This window comes from Harpia harpyja, chromosome 14, assembly GCF_026419915.1.
Source record: "Harpia harpyja isolate bHarHar1 chromosome 14, bHarHar1 primary haplotype, whole genome shotgun sequence".
In the NCBI taxonomy this organism is placed as follows: Eukaryota; Metazoa; Chordata; class Aves; order Accipitriformes; family Accipitridae; genus Harpia; species Harpia harpyja.
This window is the reverse complement of record NC_068953.1, coordinates 18,780,229-18,800,077: the sequence shown is the minus strand read 5'-3', so window position 1 is coordinate 18,800,077 and position 19,849 is coordinate 18,780,229. Positions and strand designations below refer to the sequence as shown.

The 19,849-nt window shown below is 53.7% G+C and overlaps 3 protein-coding genes across 4 annotated transcripts; 1 reads left to right on the top strand and 2 right to left on the bottom strand.

Moving 5' to 3' along the window:
* Positions 1-1,035: 1,035 nt before the first annotated feature.
* KBTBD13 (kelch repeat and BTB domain containing 13) lies at positions 1,036-3,619 on the bottom strand. The gene has a single exon (XM_052807939.1). It carries the CDS (start codon positions 3,385-3,387, stop codon positions 2,005-2,007), a length of 1,383 nt encoding a protein of 460 aa, XP_052663899.1. The 5' UTR covers positions 3,388-3,619; the 3' UTR covers positions 1,036-2,004.
* Positions 3,620-5,028: 1,409 nt separating this feature from the next.
* On the top strand, positions 5,029-10,115 carry RASL12 (RAS like family 12). 2 transcript variants are annotated; one of them, XM_052808712.1, is made up of 6 exons: positions 5,029-5,063; positions 5,987-6,103; positions 6,206-6,262; positions 7,416-7,489; positions 7,584-7,774; positions 8,647-10,115. In XM_052808712.1, the coding sequence occupies exons 2-6, from the start codon at positions 5,995-5,997 to the stop codon at positions 9,029-9,031; spliced, it is 816 nt and encodes a 271-aa protein (XP_052664672.1). In that variant the 5' UTR covers positions 5,029-5,063; positions 5,987-5,994; the 3' UTR covers positions 9,032-10,115. The 2 variants fall into 2 exon arrangements, with proteins under 2 accessions (XP_052664672.1, XP_052664671.1); XM_052808711.1 differs by lacking the exon at positions 5,029-5,063 and adding an exon at positions 5,074-5,701.
* On the bottom strand, positions 10,054-18,506 carry SLC51B (solute carrier family 51 subunit beta). Its single transcript, XM_052808709.1, has 6 exons — positions 18,311-18,506; positions 14,507-14,607; positions 12,943-13,317; positions 12,521-12,664; positions 11,572-11,662; positions 10,054-10,734 (listed from the first exon to the last, which is right to left on the bottom strand). The coding sequence occupies exons 2-6, from the start codon at positions 14,544-14,546 to the stop codon at positions 10,518-10,520; spliced, it is 867 nt and encodes a 288-aa protein (XP_052664669.1). The 5' UTR covers positions 14,547-14,607; positions 18,311-18,506; the 3' UTR covers positions 10,054-10,517.
* Positions 18,507-19,849: the final 1,343 nt, after the last annotated feature.

The following is a 19,849-nucleotide window of genomic DNA, read 5'->3' as shown; positions in this document are numbered from 1 at the left end:
TTCATGGATGCAACAAACTACTCCTCTCTTGGGAGCATCCATGCCATACTCAAACAGTGCCTGCCAAGACCTTCTCTTTCCCCCCGGTGCTACACTTAAAAATCTTAAAGACTTTTGCATTTTGTTGGCAAATATCTTTGTAAAGTCCTGAACTGTCAAACAAACAGCGTGTGAAGGTGAGGAGAGAGGTTGTATCGCTTGGTGGTGTCAGAGCTGGAGGGAAGGGGAGAGCCTGCCAAGTTCAGCTGTCCCGGGTTAGCCACAGGAGCCTGTCATAAATATTTTAGTAACAGAATTATTTTAACTTTATTTTAATGGAGGGTTTAAGCTGTTTGTTCAACTTAAAATGGTTTTAAAGCAGTGTGCTTCCATGTGCTGCTTTCAGTTAGGAGAAGATGGCGTGAAATGTTAATTGGCTTCGTCTAGGAAGGGAACAAGGATTTGACTTGATGGGCTTTCTGCTAACGGTCCGCCTGAGGATAGTAACGCCGCTCCAGTGTCCCCTGCCTCCCCCAGGCCACCATCAGACCAGCACCTCTACCACCTGCGGTCCCCATCCTGGGGGTGACAGCGGGGGTGGTGGCCTGGCCTGGTGGCAGAGGGCACATGGGGACAAGGCTCATCAAGAGGGTTTCAAACTGGATACGGATGCAAGCTGGGGTTTTCTTGTTTGTTTTTGTTTGTGGTTGTGTTGTGTGGGGGGTTTTTTCTCAAATGTGGTAACTGTTTTGAAAATGCTGAGAACTTGGTGAGGGTCAGCAGCGGAGGTATTTGAGGCATCCCAGCTGGTATTCCCTTCCGCTCTGTCTCGGCCAGGATGGCACAGGCAGCCCGAAGACTGCACCATGGACAGGAACCAGCTGAGCCATAGTATGGGTTTACTGCTGTCCTGGTCCCCACAGGTCTCCCAGCAGCACAGTCGCGAAGGGGAGCTCTGCATTCTCCAACCATCCCCAGAGCTGGTGTTGAGGGCTATCAACCTTCAATACCGGGCAGTGGTATCTCATGAGAACAGCTTGTCTCGTTATGCAGCTCTGCTAATGGAGAAGAACTCTGCAAGCCTGACATTGCCATGTAATGGTGGTGCTTTCTCCCTTCCTTCCCTTTTTGCATCCTCTGTATTTCCAAGGTTTGCCATGTCCTAAAAAGACCCCGTCTTGGCTCAGATGAGCCTCTGATGAGTGCCAGCACTTGCCACCCTGTTGGGTCTGTGCTGGGGCTTGGCGGACAAGCCTGGAGCAGACAATAGCTAGCTTATGCATTTGGGGGGTGACAGATGGTTCCCAGGTCCCAGAAACCCCTCAGTGCATTAAGCAACCAGTGCCCAGGAGATGCTTTCCTTCACCCCCCCCACCTTCCCTCCTCCCAGGACCCCGCTGTGGCCAGCAGCAGCCATGAAGACCTCCCCGGGGAGCGCAGGGCTGTGTGGGAACCGCGCTCCCACGTACAGCTCTGAAATGGAGCCGCAGCTGAAAAAGCATTCAGCGGGTAGGAGCAAGCCTTGACGTGGATCCCCGTTAGGAGGTATTTTCCTTCAGAAGTGGGGGAAAATAAAAAAAACAAACCCAAGAGTAATGAAAACCACAGGTTTTTTTTATAGCTTTCCTTTTAATTCCAGGATATAATGAATGATTTCCCATCAGAGCAGAGAGGAGGTGGGATGCTGCACACCTTCAGAGTGTGGTCAAAATAAATATAACCTGTGTTTGCATCTCTTTGGCACCTGTCCCCTGAGGAAGCCACGAAGCCCTGTGTGCAGTTGGCTCGTGAGCCCATGTCTGGTAGGACTTTGCGCACAGCCTGTGCAGTGCAGGCAGAGGCAGGCAGCAGCTGCCTGCAGCCCCTTTCCATCTGGCAGGGTCTAGTGTCACCTCCAAGGTCCAACGTGATGCGTTCCTGGAACTGGGCAAGGCTCTGCAGGGGAGGAGAGGAGCCCGGGGGACTGGCGGGTGCAGAGCTGAGGCCACGTGCAAGGAGAGCATCCCAACATGGGACAGGGGCCACCTATGTTGCGACATCGTGGTCACGCCTCGGCAGCCGCAAGAGGAAGGTCTGCAGGGAGCCGCTGCGTGGGAAACCTGCCCGCTCCTTCTTGAGCCTCCAGGTCTCCTCTTCCACGGAGTAGAGGAGGGTCAGCATCTTGTTGACAGTGTAGACGGTGTCACCCCTGATGACAGCGGTGAAGAGGGCTCCTTTGCTGTTCAGGAACTGCCCGGGCAGGGCGGTCCACTGCCGCGACGTCAGGTTGAAGCAGTCGATGACGCAGCGCAAGAAGTCATCCGAGGGGCCGTTGCGCATGATGTAGAGGTTGTCACGGTGGGCCACCATGCAGTGCCCATAGCTCTGGTGCCGCTTGAGCTCGGTGACGGGAAGCCACGCGTCTTGCTGGGTTTCGTACTCATAGATGACGGTGGTGTCCAGCGGCTTCCACAAGCAAACAAAGATCTGCCCCATGGCTTGGGCGCAGGGTGCCGCCGTGCTCGGCTGCGGCAGGTCTGAGACAAACGTCCAGGTGCTGGAGGCCACATCGTATCTCTCCACAGACTTCAATGAGATCTTCTCATACTCCCCGCCGATGGCGTAGAGGTAGCCCTCGTGGCCCACCAGCCTGACGTCGTAGCGCAGCTGATGAGGGCTGGGGAACTCGCTCCAGGCATTGGCGTCAGCGTCATAGCAGAAGCTGCTTTCCACCACCTGCTTGCTGGCCCCGTAGACGCCGCCCACGATGTAGATCTTATTATCCATGGTTGCCATGCCGGCTAGGAATGTGCTGGCGCTCAGCGGCAGGCAGGAGAGGGTCCTCCATGTGTTGGTCTCCTCGTCCAGGTAGCAGATGGTCCTGGAGAGGTCCTCCAAGAACTCGAAGGTTGGGGTGTGGGCTCCCACTGCCACAAAGGTGCTGGGTAGGAGGGCTTCCACATAGGCCAGCAGGTCAGTGGAGAGGCAGTCCAGGTAGTCCTCCAGCTCGGTGTAGCTGTCCCTAATGTAGAGCGCAGCGCAGTGGAAAAGGTCCAGGAGACCGAATATGGCAGCGGCTTGATATAGCAGGATGCAGTTGTCAGAGTTGATGGAGTGGATCAAGTACTTGGCCAAGGGCTTCACCTGCAGGAAGGCGGCACACTCAACCGCTTGGAAGGTCTCTTCACTGCTGAGGATGGGCCTCTCACCCGCCAGCACCCGCAGCATGGCGAGGAACCCGGCCGCGCTCAGCTCCCCCAGCCCGATCTCCTCCTGCGTGCTCTCCCTCATGCCTGAGCGGAAGAGGGCACGGAAGTACTCGCTGCTCTCCACCAGCAAGGTCTTCTCCACCCAAAAGGACTGCTCCTCCACCCGGATACGCACCCGCTCCAGGGGCCCTGTCTGGGAGCCTTCCTCCTCCGGGGTCATCCTCACCTGGGGTCTCAGTGGCTCTCGGGGGGTGTGGGGCAGCACCCGATGCTCCTCTGTGCTGCGTCCTGGCGCAGCCCCCTCCTGCCTCCACCACCCTTTGATGCCTTTGCTGCGCTGCCCGGTGGCCGCCACGCCACTGCCTTGTAATATAAATACCTTCAGCTAAAGATAGCTGAGCTCGTGACCAGGGCCTTTCAAAGGCATCTGCCGAGCTCAGCTGCCCACCCAAAACACAGGCAGGGCTCCGGCGTCACCAGCCGGCGCGGGTCATGGCGGAGATGCCCGGCTCTGTCACAGCCCTCCCATGGAGGATGCTGTGCCATGCCGGGGGAGGTGGTTTTTGCTCGCCCCACTCTCGGGCATCCTCCTTGTGATGCCCTAAAGGGACGGTCCCTACCGCGGGGAGGGCAACACGTTTGCATGGCTGGGAAGAGCACTATTATTTTTTTTCCCTTAAAAAGTGGGGTTTACAGCCACAGGGAGGTAACCGATGCCAGCAAATCTCGGTGCTGTCCAAATCTCGGCCATGGGAAAGGGGCTTTTCTGCCCCCTGAACATGGCCATGGGCAGGGAGAGACCTTTACGGGGCCGTTCCCTTTGCAACCCTCCCCAGGGAGGAGGCATCGAGCAACCCGGGCAACATCCATCCCACATGCAAGGAGCCATAAACCAGCCTGTGCTTCATCTGGGGATCCCGTGGTGAGGAAAATGAACTGCAGCAACCCCTTCTCACCAAAAAAGTCCCCTCCGGCCACAAGGCTCACCCTGCTCCCTGTTAACACCCAGCTCCGGGCAGAGACAACCCCCCTGTGACTCATGTAGAGGTTGACGGTGAAAAAAAGTGTTATTAGTGGCATGTTGCTCGTTTGTGTACTATTCACAGCTTCTTCTGGCTAGAAATCCCATTACACCTCTGCCACGGGGTGCCAAGGAGGGCCAGCAACAGCACTCACCTGGGCGGCTGCTCCCCGAGTCTCCCCATCACCACCTGCAGCTGGTGTTTATTTTTGATGCATAATTTAACCCAAGCAGCCCACCCTGTTGAAGGTATATTTTTTTTCCTCCCTCCTTAGCTCCTCATCCCAGCAGCCGGGAACTGCTGGGGCACCATGTGACAGCAAAGCCATTGTCCCAGGATCATGGCCCCAGCAGGTTCCCCTCCCTAAAATCTCAGTTTAGGGGAGAATGTGAGAGCTTTGCACTTGTGTTGCTGTCACTGATCCTTATGTGTACCCAGCTTAAAATACCACATTTAGCTCCAATTGCTTTTAAGCATCCTTGACCTGTGTCCAAAGGGGGTCTGGGGTTCCCCCAGGGGCTCTGCTTCTCGCAGGGGCATGATCCCCATCCTCCCCATCCTCCCCATCCCTGGGGCTTGCAGGGACTTCCACACTCCCAGACTATTTTGGGAGGGTTTAAAAATATCCTGCCTGCATTAACGGGCAATAATCCCAACGGCACAGCAGCCCTGCATGGCCACGGAGCAGCCTTCACCCCCCAGCCCCGGGTATGGCCCCCCCTAGAAACCCCTCGGGGCCAGCCTAGGGGCCGTATCCTGCGGTCCCGGGTGCTGAGCCCCATCCCAAATGGTTGCGATTGCCATGACAACGCTGACTTCAGTCTCCGCCACCTACTCGGGCTTGGAGCCTGCTGATGGCTTGGTGCGGGCAGCGGTGAGTACTCCCTGTGCTCCCCTTTTCCCCTCAGGATCGTGTCTTTTGGGTGGAAAAAGGGGGAGTTTTTGTCCCCCTGCAAAGCCTCTGCCAGCAGCAGAAGATGTCTGTGCTTAAATGCAGCCGAAGGAGGCGGGCAAGCGGTGGGCAGGGTGGCTGTACAAGCAGCATCGCTCCCGAGTGCCGCTCCTGCCTGCAGGAGGTGTAATGAGTGCACTGGCCTCAGCCAGGGGAGCGGGACCAGGCTTTTGCTTGCTGTGAGGACACAGCGAGGTGCTGGGGGCTCGGCGATGTGCCAGGGACGTGGCGAGGTGACCGCTGAGCGGAAGCACGGTGGGTTTTGGGCTGGGGGTCCCTGCCCAAAGCCCCGGGGGACTGGGGGGGGCAGTGTGTGCCCTGCCGGGGCGACCATCCTCGGGGCGGCCGAAGCAGCATGTCCAGCCCGGCGCCGGCGCGGCAGCTTTCCTTACAAGGAGTTTGGCTGGGGCCTGAGCGGCAGGAGCAGCGCTCGCCTCCGCCTGCCTCATTCATCGGCAGCCCCAGCGGTGCAGGGGCCGCTGCTCCCCCAGCCCTGGCCCCGGCCTCGGCGCCCGCGCACCCTAGCGAGCCCCTCGTCTCCTCCAGCAGCGGGTTTTAAGGTGGGAGGTTGCATTTCTTTTCTCTTTCTGGGGTGCAAAGGGTGGGCAGAAGGCTGGGGGGGGCAGTCACTGTCTTTGCTTGGGTGGGGTGCTGGCTGCCAGCATGGGATAGTGATGCCGGCCGCCCTGGCTCCAGGATGCGGATGGAGGAGAGCGGATCACCCTCCCCAGTGCCGCTGAGCCCCCCTTTCCCCTAGACTGGGGCACCCCAGGAGCCAGGCAGCAAGAAGGTCCCCATCCAGTACGGCACTGGGTGCCCCACGTCCCCCCTGCTCTCTCCTGCAGGACGGAGGATGTCCTCGATGTTTGGCAAACCCCGAGCCGGTGGCGAGCGGCCGCCCCAGAGCCCCCTTGCCGAGTGCAACCTGGCCATCCTGGGGTGCCGAGGGGCTGGCAAGTCAGGTGAGATGGGTGCCCCACCGCCACGGGGATGGCCGGGCATCAGGGGGGTGCCGGTGCCGTGGGGGGGACACCCGCCTCACCCACCTCTTTCACCTCCTGCAGCCCTGACCGTGAAGTTTCTAACCAAGAGGTTCATAAGCGAATATGATCCGAACTTGGGTAAGACGCTTTCTCTGCGAGTGTTTCCCCTTGGTTGTCCCCCATGAGCTCCCACGGAGCATCCTTCCCATCTCCTGCATTTCCCACGAATATGGCATTTAAGGGAAAAAAAAAAAAAAAACCAAACCAAACCCAACACCCCAAATTACATGAAAAACAACGGAAGGGCTGGATTTGACCCAAACATGCCTGTAAAAACAGAGGTGAAAGCAGTGCTCTCTCTGCGGACATGTCCCATGGGAGAATGTTGGGTCCTCGCATCAGCCCAAAGAAACTGAAAGCCGAATTACTGGGGGTCCTCGGGGAGCATCTCATGCCTCCTGCTCGCTCCTGGGGGTGCCACGCAGGGGAAGGGCTGGGGGAGTGAGTGGGGGCTGCAGAGCGGGTGGCCCCGGGGGCTGTGCTTTGCAGCAGTGGTTCTGGGCATTTTTTTTCCACTCGTTTTGAGTAATTAATAACTATTTTCCTAGGCCTGGCTCCAGGGCGCAGGGAAGAACCATAAATGATTTATTGGGGACATTAGGAAGATACGGAGTTTGTCCAGGAACCAGCTCCAGTCCCTAATAACTCAGCGACTCATAGGAAAGAAGGATAAATCCTTTCCTCCTCAGATCTTTTTTGGGAATGTGGTTTCATCTTCCCACGTCAAAACCCTTCCGAAACACATCCATTAGGACCCAGCTGGGAGAAGGCATCTTTCTCCCGGGAGAACGGCTTAGCAGCTCTCCCTGCCTGCCCTCCTTCCAAAAGAAAGGGGTACTCCTTTTGCCTGATTTATTGGGAAACAGCCCCGGTGTCAAGCCCCCAGCTTGCTTTATCTCACCAGGTCGTGGCATTTAGATAAGGGCCGAGCCCCAGGCGCAGTGATGGCCATGCTGGGCTCCTTCCCCTCCCTCCTTCTCCCATGGGAGCCCACGCTTGCAGCATGTAGGGGGAAATAACAGCTCCCAGCCGAGCCTGCCCAGCGGCATCATCACCAGCCCCCCAAAATAACATTGTCTCAGGAAGGAGTGAGGTGGGAGGCGTCAGTGGAGGGTGCACCTCAACAAGGGCTGAGGTTGCTCCACGGTGTCCCAAGCATCCAGGGTTTTTCTTGGCTTTGGAGAAGATGAGACACCCCAGCCCATCCTCACAACCGCCCTTCTCCTTGCAGAGGACACCTACGCCTCAGAGGAGCTGGTGGACCAGCAGCCCGTGCTGCTGAAGGTGATGGACACCGCCGACCAGGTGAGGCACCAGGGCACCGCTGGTGCCAAACGCCCGGCTGGACCGTGGCTGGACCGCAGCTGGACCACAGCTCAGCTGCTCCTCTCACCCCCAGGATGGCCCCGGGAACTGCGAGCGCTACCTGTGCTGGGCCAGCGCCTTCCTCGTTGTCTACAGCATTAATGATAGGAAGAGCTTTGAGGGCTGCCAGAGCTACCTGGAGGTCCTTGCCCTGCACGCGAGGGGCTGCCAGCGCCGCTGCCCCGTACTCCTGCTGGGCAACAAGCTGGACATGGAGCAGTACAGGTATCGGGCGTGGGGCAAGACTGTCTCTTCCTGGTGGGGGAGAGCTCACAGATCCCCCCCATCCCTCTGACTGGGATGCAAAACCCAAATATGCATTTTTTTTGTGGTTACTTCCACCCCTGTTGGTATTTGCCACATCCTCCCACATCTCCGAGGTTCCTGCTCTCCTGCCTGGGGGATGATGTGTTTATTTTGAGCCCATTGGTATTTTCAGCGGGATGTTTTTTGGCTGCGTGGTAAGGCAGCGTCACCGTCCCTGGGCACGGCTTGAGCCCGCTCCAGCTCCTTGCCTCCTTCTGGATGTGCCCATTCCCCGGAGCCTGTTCTCACTCCATTCCCGCTGCCAGGACTGGTTGTCCCCAGTGTGTTTTTCTGGCCTTTTGTGCTGCTCTGGGGCTGTGCTGAGTGTTGGTCCCATGGGTCCTTGAGTCACGTGCGTTGCTGACCCCCCCCCCCATGCATTGCCGAACCTCCCCACGCTCCCAGCACGGATTCTGGCAGGAGGCTTCCCCCTCCCCACAGCGAGGACCTGCCCCATCTCCTCTCTGCTTCCCAGTGCGATGCCATCGCATCCAGCCCCCTGCGTCCCTGGCACACATCCCTACTAAGCCTTCCCGGCACAGGAAGTTGCATGATTCCCCAGGGACCTGCGCAACCCGTTACTTTGGGATTTCGGGAAAGGCAAAACCCTTTTGGAACCACGTCCCCTGCTTGTCCCAGGACGGGGGACGAGCGGGTGCTGCCCTCGGCCTCCCCAGGAAGCAGGCACGGGGTGTGGGGTCCATTGCTCCCCGCCTGCACCCCTCGCTCCCCTTTTCGGGTGGTTGCAGCACCCTGAGGGATGCTGCACCTGTCCCCTCTGCTCTCGCCAGGCAGGTGCCCGCAGCCGAAGGGATGTCGCTGGCGAGCAGGTTCGGGTGTCTCTTCTACGAAGTGTCGGCATGCCAGGACTTTGCGGGGGTGCAGCACGTCTTCCATGAAGCCGTGCGGGAGGTGCGGCGCCAGGCGGAGCGGAGCCTGCCCGTCCGGCCGCTCTTCATCACCGAGGAATGTCCCTGCCCACCGGTGGCCGTGCCGGTCGCCCTGCCCACCCGCCACGGCTTGGCCAGCTGCACTTTCAACACCCTCTCCACCGTCAACTACAAGGAGATCCCCTCGGTGGCCCAGGCCAAGCTGGTCACCGTTAAGTCTTCGCGGGCTCAGAGCAAGAGGAAAGCTCCCACGCTCACCTTGCTGAAAGGCTTCAAGATATTTTAGGACGCATCCCTGCGGGCTGTGGACAGGGCAGTGAGAGACCCCCCCGTCCCCTGGCTCCACAAGGAATGAGACCATCCATGACAGACTCACGAGCGTGGCAGCAGCCGCTGGCCGACGGTGGCCCCAGTCTCCATGCCGGGGCGAAGCCCGTGATGGCAATTTGGTGAGCAGACAGGGTGCCGAGAGTCTGAGATCGGCTGTGGCATCATTCTGCCTGCCCCCGCCCTGGCTGTAATCCCCCATGGCCAAGCCCTGCTTCGGTGTTTGCACCCTGTCCTGTCGCCAGCAGCAGGGGCCAGCCCGGCTTTCCGTGTTCATCCGGGCAGCTCCCAGAGCAGCCAGAACTGTGGGCACCACCTGGAGGGTGAGGGCTGTTCCCAGGGCCCCCCAGCCGGCTTGAGCACCTGGCACACAGCGATGGGTGGCTGGGAAGGGGGAATTAATCGTTAATCAAGCACGGAGGCACCCATCTCGTTTGTCTCACGGCTCCCCTGTCTGAGCAATAAGTAGGGGGAATTTTTATTTTTTTTTAATCCAAAGGAGAAAGGTGCAGATATTGTTTCAGCTGACTAAAGGCCTCAGGTGTCCTGAAAGTGATTCCCACGCATCAAAATAAGTCATACCAAAATAGCTGGTTTTTTAATCAACTTTTTACACTATAGTGTTCCTTTTCAAAGGCTTTGCAAGGAGATGCTTCGCTGATGGGGACACGCTCTGAAAAGCCTTTGTTTAAAAGACTGACGTATTTCCAAAAATGTCTTAAATTATTTCATGGCTTCTACATGTGCTCGGTGAAGAGCGTGAAGTGAATCCTAAAGGAGACCAGGCTCTACCCGTGCCCAAGCCCGGGCCAAGGGCTGTGCGTTCAGTTTCATTTGCTGTATCAGGTTAAATGTTCTGCTTCTCCCTGGAGTTGCAGTTACTCTGCAGAGTAAAATATCCACGTGTATATTTGTACATATATACATATATATATGTGTATATATATATATGACCTTACTGATGGAGAGAGAGATTCAATATGGGATTTTGATCAACCACTTTGGAAAATATTTTAATAAAGATGATTTCTGACAAGAACAAATGTGCCTCCGCTTCAGTGCAGCTGTTTTCCTGACGGGACATGACAGCGCGTTCCCTGGCTGACCGCAGGAGAAGCCTCCCACCTCCCACCCCGGCTTGGCTCCCACCCGTTTGCGGCAGGGGGGGCAGGCAGCATCTGAGGGAGGAGGCAAAGCTGGTGCGGGAGAGAAGGCTGGAGGCAGCCAAGCGCAGCGGGTAAAGACCAGCCAGCCGGGAGCTGAAACAGAGGAGGTACAGGCTTTCCTCTAGTCCAGAGCCACTTCTGCTGGTGCAGTTCTGCTGCTTTCTCTCCCTTCTCTCTTCCGTTTCCCCAGGCTAAACTGCAATTTTAAATGTCCATCACTATGAATCAAGACATTCTGATATATTCCTTAGGGCCTAAATGTTTTGACTTCAGCTGCTGTTACATGGCATCCTCAGACCTCTCTGTGTACAGAGACGTGACGGTTCCGTCCTTCCACTGGACCACCACTTCTCCTGGTCTCTGATCCTGGGGCACCAGCTCCTGCTCTCCTGGTTCGGCCGGGCTGTATTCCTGCACAGGCATCAGGGCTTGCTTGGCTTCCAGCTCAGCCTGCTGCTTGGTTTCTACTTCTCTATACATGTGGATCTTCCTTTTCCTGCAGGGAAGGCATAAAAAGGAAATGCGGAGTGAAGCAGTGAGCCCAGCCCGCATCTGGGGGCAAGTATCTACTCCCGGTGATGGTTACATCCATCTCTCCACGCCTTGGCCCTGGGAACACATTAGCTGCTTATGGGCAAACCCCGCCAGCTGCACTGTGTCACGTAAGTGGTCTGAAGCGTTTGAGTACATACAGCCGCAAGGTTTACACTTGATGAACACGCAGCACAGCACATCACCCAAAGCGAGGCAGTAACACCCAGCAAGCCATCATTAAAATGAGTGTGGCAGACTTGTAACGTTAGCTCTTTTTCTCTCAGTTTAAGGTGAAAGCTCTGATCCAGATATAAGTTTTCTTTCTGTAGAAAACAGCGAGTTGCTTCTCAGCTGCAGGGTTGTTGTGCAGCAGTACAGCCCAGGGGAACATTGTGGGAACACAGGCGGGGAAAGGCTGGGGAGACCTGCTCCAGAGCCCCTGTGTGCCCCTGGACTTATGGGAGAGCACCTCACACCACACGTGTAACGTCACTTCCCTCCCAGCTGCCCTGTTGGGCTGGGCAGAGCTGTTGCAGATGCTTTACAGGATCCAGGGCCCGGAGAAGTGAAGTGACTTGTTCCAAGTGACACACAAGGAGAGCAGGGAGTCAGGCAAGGTTTTAAAATGAAGCACAGTTCAAAGGGAGTTTGTCTTTGCTCTTCTCCCCATCACTCAGGGTTTGTCCTGCCCTGCATCTCAGCATGCTGCCCTGCCCTGCCAAACCCATGTCTGTGTGCCTGGGGGGGGGTCTCAGTGCACCACCACACACCAAAAGACCCCCAAATTTTCCTGTCTCACCTGTTTCGCACAATGTTAATGGCCAGAAGAAGAAGACCCAAAATCATGGCCATGAAGGAAAGCGCAAGAACGGAGTAATTCCACGTTGACGCTGGGGGAAAGCACAGAGAGACAGCATTAGCATGCACAGGGCAGTGTGACCCACAGAGCCCAGCCACACGTGGTCTGAGGATACCCAAGCTCAGAGTGCCGTGGCTTGGCTGCAGGATGAGGGCAGAAGTGCTGGTGTCCATCTCACCACCCAGAGCAGAGCACCCACGTCACATTTTTGGGGATAACCTCAGGCAACTCTCCCTCCCTGGGCAGGAGACTTATACAACTGCTTTCTGCCACTCACAGCCCCCCCCCCCCCCCCCCGCCTCGGGCTCTGTATCTCTCATGCTGACTACATCTGCCACGCATGGCTTTTCAACCTTTTCTGGGAGCTGTGAGCAGCTGTGCCCAAGGGTGGGAGCAAGGCTGAGAGCTGCAGCATCCCACCATGATCACTGCTAGAAGGGCCCCTCTGCTCTACAGCCTTTCTCACCACTGCCACACTCAGGCAGGTAGGTTTTGCCTTTGAACACCATCTGGGGTGTGCAGCACAGATGGCAGTGGATGTTCTGTCCTTCATTTTTGCAGCTTTGAACTTGATCCTCGGGGCGCTGACCTGTTTCTATCAATCCTGCTCTCTCCACCACTGGTCATCCCAGACCTTTGCTCTCTTGGCAGGCTATGCCTGCAAAGAGGCCGAACCCCTCTTTGGGAGAAGACACTATCTCAGCAAAGCCTCATGCCTGTCTTCACCCATGGCCTGCTTCTTCTGGAGGTGACACTGAGGGTTTATGTATCTGGGGTAAATCACTTCCTTGGGTAATTCCCTTGGGCATGTCCATTAGGCAGGAGGGTTGACAGCCAAGGACTGTTTATCTCTTTCAACTCTCAACCCAGGAATGTCAATGGGACTTACGGTCTTCTCTACGGAAGAACCAGAGCAGCTCCTCCAGCTCTTCTGGATCTATACCCAGCGTAAGGGTCGCATTGCCTGCTGTGTGGTCATACACGTGTGTGCTGGCAAGGGCTGCAGGGAAGTACCTGTCTTGCTCTGCCTCAGCTGTGGAGGAAAAGAGCAGAAAAATGCAACGGTTGCTCACTGCAATACTTCAGGCTAGAAATGGACTTCCCCTTGGCTCCCAGGGTTGCCCAGCATGTCTCTCCAAGCAGGCAGAACGCAGCCATGAGGGCACAGCCTTATCTCATGCACCGAGAAATGGAGAGCGTTTCTGGCTCACACTGCAGAACCCATTATGGTGGGGCACCCAGGGTTGGAAAGACCCCAGGATGCTGACTGCCTTTCTACATTCCCCAGCAGCGTGTGTGTGTGGCACATACCTGCTTTCTCCTTGCACACGCTCCTGTCTGCAACATCTTGCCATTGGGCCTTGAGGCCTCTCACTTTATCGAGAGCGACTCCTTTCCTGTTTGCCACCAGGTAGCCCTGGCTACTGCCCACTGGAGAGAGCAGCAAATTCAAGCAGTCCCAGCTTGTGTAGCCCAAGCTGCCACAGAGACTTGTCTGCACTCTGTTGGCCCCCACCACAGAGAGGCAGCTCTGTGTGCCGTGATTCATCAAAGAATCACCTTGCCAAGACCAGTCCTGGAAATCTGACTCTGGATTACAGTCCTCCAGCAATAAATTCCCATTCATTGGGCTGGCTTGTAAACACAACTTGACTTTAGCATTTTTCATCAGAAAAGCTTCAGTGTCTGCAAATAAACCAGCACGTGAGTGTGGCCACCCCCTAAGCACAGGACATATACACACACAGAGTATATAGGGCAGATGGGAATGACACCCAATTCTGGAACTGGGAAATCAGCGTAGGGCAAAAGGCATTCAAGAGGCAAACTGTCTCCAGGCCAGCTTCTCTCTGCCAGGGCTGCTGGGCTCGTAGCTGAGCTTTCCCTAACCCACGCTTCTCAGCAAACGTAGCTCAAGCACAGCCTTTTGGCTGGGTCCTGGGAAGCCCAGCTAGACTTGCACTTGCGACCAGTGCTGAGCTCTGTTTGAAGCTGTATCTGTAGCTGTTCCCTGGAGAAGAGATAATGGTAGGCTCCCCTCCTAGACTTGAGCTCTGCTGGGCCCCTTGGTGTGCTGGCCGATGCCAGCCTACAGCACCACGCAGCCTGGCCCATACTTAGCCCCCTCCTGCTGATTCTGGGAGGTGGGAGGCTGCTCTCCTGGATTGTTCCTAGAGGCCGAGGAAGCTCAGACCCTTTGGTGAGCCTCATTGCTGCTTTCTGCTTTCCCTCTGGGGACAGACACCCTGATGTCTTGCTCCAGCTGGATGAACTAGGAACTGTCTCCAATGTCTCCATTTCTGGGGAACCAGAAGGGGAAGGATTTGGGGCTCAGGTCTTTCCAGTTTGGCTGTCTAACCTTTTAAGGTTCAGTGTCAGCTGAAACATCCCTCTGCACAGTGGAGGTGCAGATAGTCCCAACAGACATTGATATTGGGTTTAAAAAAATCAAATCTCTGTAAGTCAGGTGTCTTCCTTGGTGTCAAAGAGAATGCAACAGTGCTGTAAGCACAGGCTTAAGGAGCAACTTTCCACATGGTTGAGCCAGGCTGCTGCTGGTGTATACTGAGGAAAATGGGTCCATATAGAGGAAGAAACCATATTTCTAGAAAGTTAAGGTCTTTAATGCATGCCTTTGCCATAATACTATCTGTACATGTTTGCCCTCAGCCAGTGAGGTGTTCATAAGGTCATACAACAATGCTGGAAACTCTTGCATGTGTACATCCAGCTCCCACGACCCCACCCTGCAGACCATGTCTTCTTGTTGTAACCCCTGCTGAGCCTGGTGTGGGTGAGAGCCTGGGAAGAGACACAGCCTCAGCACGTGTGACCTACTTCACCCACACCATTATCCTCCAAGCCAAGACTCTACCTTGCAGCAGGAAAAATGGGATTATCCAGAAGAACTTCATATTTGTATGTGCAGCTGCGATGGATCACGCCTTCACTGGTGTTTCTTCAGCACGCAGATGCCTGGGAAAGAGAGAGAGACAAGAGCTGAGGGATAACCTCGCAGCATCCTCTGCTAGCTCCCATTGTACAGTGCCACTGGTTTTATCAGTGGGAGCCCTGAAAGTTACATGAGTTATTACTCAGAGGGACTGGAGACAGCAGGCCAGCATGTTTCTCCTCTGGTATCTACAGTAGATGAAAGGAGACAAAAGCAGAGTGATGATCTTTTAAATTACTCTGTGCTCCTGCTGATTCCCCTCCCTGCTCCAGCTCTGTGTTCAGAGAGGGGATCTGATGTACCCCTGCAGCTGTGGCACTGTTTTCTTCTGCGGACGTGAGTCTGAGCTGCCAGGACAGGGTGCAGACAGACAGTGATTCCGGGAGCCATTGACGTGATAGTGGAGTGGCTCTGGCACAGGGTCTGCTGCCTGGGGTTGGACCCCTTGCCTAGATGACCCCATGCAGATGCAAACTTGGCTGCTGAGAGCCAGCCCCTCCCCAACCGTGCTCCCCTGTCACAATCCTTAGAGAATACATACTTTGTGGACAGTGACTACCTGCTGCCAGTCCATGGATGGCAGAATAAGGGTGTGGAGATGAGGAGGTGAAGGGCTCAGCTCCAAGAGGAGGAAAAGCTGGCTTGTCATGGAGGCAAAGGTATCTCCCATCCCTCAGAGAAGCAGAAAGCTCTTCCTTGACCTTTAGTCCCTCATTTGTCAGTGGCATCAATCCAGCTTTTATGGCTGCTTGTCCAGCTCAGTTCTTCAGCCTCCTTTGGAGGGACCTGACCTGAGCAGAGAGTTCCCGTCTGTCCACTGTGAGTCAGTTTGAGATGGTTAGGTTGGCTCTCCCCAGCCCACTGCTCACCACTGCTCACTGGCCTCATCTGAACTGTCATTCACAGGTGAATGACATCGCAAGACACATGCGTCCCTCAGACAGCTGGCCCCGCAAGCCATTAATGAAGACTTATATGAAGTCTTAGACTTCATAATATGAAGACTTAGACTTTTACAACTGTCTGATACTCTCAACTCTTACCTGCCTTTGTAGTGTGGCCTGGCACTGTCTGAAGCTGTTCCCTGGAAATTGCTCATGAGTACATTCCACCGTGCCAAGCGTGTCAACAACACCGCCGCTGACTCCTCAGGGAAGCATTTGTCCTTTCGGTTACAGACCTAGTGATTGCTACTATTCCCCCCCGCCCCCTTCTCAATGTCTTCACAATTCAAAGTTCACATTTTATAGTCAACCAGGCATGCAGGCTTACTCCCTGCTGCCAGAAACCCACCTGTTAGTAATTCTTTGAGGACAGGACTCTCAAATACATGGTCCACTTTAACTCTGTATTTCAGAAGATATGGGTAAAGCTGCTCCCTGCAGTTAGGTATGCCAATTACCTTACCATCCAGGTAAGCTTTAGCTTATTCACATGGATCACTCCTCAGAAAGGAGGAAATAAAGTCTTGGTGCCAGTGAAATCAAGTTACAAGTCTGCTACACCCTAACAAGAAGTGCCATTTGAATGTGTTAAATCTTGCTGTGCAAGGTTTCTGTCTAATCATTTGCTTGAACAGGAATATTTGACATGCATGTTGCTGATTTTCTCCTAAGGTGTTTCATAACTTGTTGGCCACCTCCTGGTGTCCTCACTAAAGCTGCCATGCACAGCAGGGATGCTAGAAAGCTGCTAGAAGTACTTCACTACTTCATAAAGTAGTGACCGCCAAATCTCCTCCAGACGTGGGAGGCTGGATCTTCTCAGGTACAATACAGTAGCAGAATGGATATTTATCGTGCGTTAACAGGAAATTTAGGTAAAAGACTTTAAGGGAAACCCCTGTTATTTTAAAGTTCTTTTACATCTACATCAAACTGACCAAACTAGTTTGGAAGTTTCATTCATCAAAGCTACAAAACAAAGTGTTCTTGGGCCAGTTATCTACCCCAGCAGAGAGCCTGAGCAGGATCCAGAACACTGCCTGCATCACCAGCTTCCCCAGTAAGGAAACAGTGAGTCCCACAACTGGGCTGGACATACTCTGGGGAGTTTGGATCTTCCAGCCTGAAAGAGAGATTTTTAAAGTCATCTCCTCCAGCTTCCCCCACACAGCTGCTCTGCCCCACTGCCCACATCCCGGCATGGGTGAGCACTGCTCCACCAAACAAGCTGAGAGAGCATGGGTGATGTCTTCTCCATTGCTCCCCTGCCTGCACATCTCAGCAGTCACTCTGGCTGCTGTTGGATGGGGATGAGCCCTTAGATCTGGGCCTTAGACAACTCTAAGCTGTGGACTTTGGTCTCCCGGCCCTGTGAAGACACCCAACACCCTTCTGAGGTTGCTTCCCAGCTTGGATACAACACGGGAAGCTCAGATGAGAGAAAGCTTGTGCATTTTACGCTTGTATGGAAGGATGTAGAAAGAACAAAGAGGTCAGCACCTCTCAAGGAAACATTTTACCTGTGTTATTTTGAGTTTATATTTACACCTGAACAATTTTGTAATTTCTTTCTTTTTTGCAAATGGGATTTTCACATTAAAAGCTGCAAAATTTGTGCGCTGTGTGTACTTCAGGAACAAAGAGTCACTCGCCAATGCTGTTCCAAATCCTCCTGTTCAAAACCACGATCTGTGGACTTTGGTGGCATCCAATGAAATCTCAAGAAAATACAGAAAAATGGCAAGTGACAGCTTTTTGCTCTACATATTGATCCCAGCACTTACATGGTAAAATCCTTCCTCATGATGGAAGCCCTTGGAGATCTGAGACCCATCACACGCACAAGGCAGAGCTGAAGGGTCAGTGCTCTAAAGGTTGGAATAACCCAGCGAAGGGCCTGTCCCATGTGGGAACACACACATCCCCAGCTGCATGTGGACTCTTTCCAGCCAGGGTACAGCACACTGTGCTGGGAAACCAGCATGTGCTTTGTATGTTGGTTTTTATCGGGTCGAATACTCGAGGCTGCCCTCAGTCTGCCAAGCCAGATGTTGCCCTCACTCTGAAAATGAGAAGTCTTGAGATACTTGTTATATTGATATAAGTAAAGATGGGGAAAAAAAGTCTTCTGGAAAGACCATCAAGTACAGCTTCTGTTAAGATGATAATGTTCCTCTGGACACTCTACTCACAACACAATATGGGGCAATGCACTTATAATGTCCCAGTCTTTGTAAAATAGTCTCCTCTTGTCATTCAGGCTCTCTCTGCGGTGGTTATCTTAACTGATTGTATTAAAATATGTTAGTTGTTCCAAATATGTTATAAAAGTGGGATGCCCTGTCTTTGGGATTCATAGAGGATATACAATGGCACACCACAGAGATACAAATGGATGGGTTAGTTTATAAAGGTACATTAAGGACTGGGTTCAATTAAAGAACACAAGAAAAATGTTTAATATTGAGCATACCAAAGCAAGAAGGCACTCTGTACTATTTTTTAACCTTTGTAAAGTCAAAAGTTAAAGAGCAAATCTGAGTTATATTAAAAATTTTCCTTTGACTGCTTTCCAGGCTATTTATATGCAGGAGTTATCCCAGCCTGCTTCTCACCTGCCATTCAGTCTCTCCTTAAATAAGTTATGCAGCCTTTGCTTAAAATTTCCAAAGATTCGAGCTTTCTAACTGAAATAAATAAATAAGCTTTTCTTTACAGATAGCTATAAATTAACCCACCAGCTACTGCACCAGGAAATGTCCGTTCATCTCCGCTAACTCACCAGAAACACGCGATTCCCAGCAGAGAAGAAGCTACATTTCTTCTTCAAGCCCTGCCATCTGGAGACGTCTCCTCTGAGCACCCGTGCACGCCTTACTACAGTGGCAAGGTTGCCTCTCCTCCTACTCTGGGTATGCTACCAGCTGTGATTCATTCTGCTCCTGAGTCATGTGTGAAGGCCAGTCCAACAGGTGAGGTTCACTCCAGCCCCTGAAAAAAACCACACCTCTTTAGTGGGTCCATTTACAGCATGAGGTGAACGACCTTTTCCCAAAGAATGAACTGTAGGAACTTCCAGCTTATTTGCTCAAGCTATTGGCATAATCAGTATTAAAAGAGCATGCCGAGTAGGATGACACTCAGTAATAAGTTACCCTGGGGTTAAAATAAACGATAACGTTCACTCTGCCTGGCTCAGTCCTCATTGCATAAAGGAAGTATGTCCTGATAAAGCAGATACTAGCCCCCCCCCTTTTTTTTTTTTAGTGAATGGTAATTCTAAGGCTCTCAGAGCATCTTACAAGAGCAACTGACTTCCCAGACAAAGCACAAAGCACACTTCAGAGATTTTGCCATCCCTGTGTTCACAGGGACTGGTAACAGCTAAGTCAATAGACTGCTAAGAGGCTTTGCAGTGCCCCAAGGCTGATGTGCTGTCTTTTTGTGCCAGCCACTTTTGGAAAGGAGGATTCCTCCTCCCTGAACTACCTGATCCATGGGTGGAGCTGCATACCACAAAGCAAGCTAGACACCTCTCAGTGGTGGGCTTGGAGCACACAGCTAGCGCTGGTTAGCTTAAGCTTAATGGGAGATGGGCACAGTATCCGTATGTTCATCCTGTTCTCAGTGTTTTCCAGCTTGAAATAAAGTGACTTTGGCATTGAAGCCGTGTTCCAGTGCGATTAATCCTTTGAATCCCATCTCACATCTGATTCAGAGCTTGCCCCTGTGAAAGTTCACCCAGCGGACATGCATACTCCCCAGAGATGTTTCACTGTTCAGCATTGGCCTGGCAGGGATCGGATGGGAGCTCACACTCAGAAACGCATCCTGCAGGAAAAAAGAGCTCCTCTCTGCTGGGGGAGGCAGGTTGAGACAGGACATCACACCACACTGTAAATTGTGCTGTCTTTCCTCCTCATTTCAAGTTAGATCATTTAAAAAGTGCCATCACACTAGGGGATGCTTTTCTAGAGTGTCCTGGTGGCCTTTGCATTGCCAGGGAAGGGGTACAGCGACAGGCCAGCAAGCAGTCTCACAAGCTACACGACCAAATCCTCTAGCTCACTGCCTTTAAGAAAGGTGCAAAGAAAATGCCTGGCCCCTGTGCAATCTCTGAGTAGAGGGATGGACGCAGTAGCCATGGTGAAGAGGTGGCTGTATCTGGAGAAGGGTGACTGCAAAGCCCCAGAAGGTCCCTTTTCATCCCAATTTCCTACATGGCTTGATTTATGTATCTATATTTTAATTAAAAAAAAAAATTCCCCAACTGCTGTGTGGAAGCTGGGTGTGATGGTATAACCCACATTTCCCTCAACTG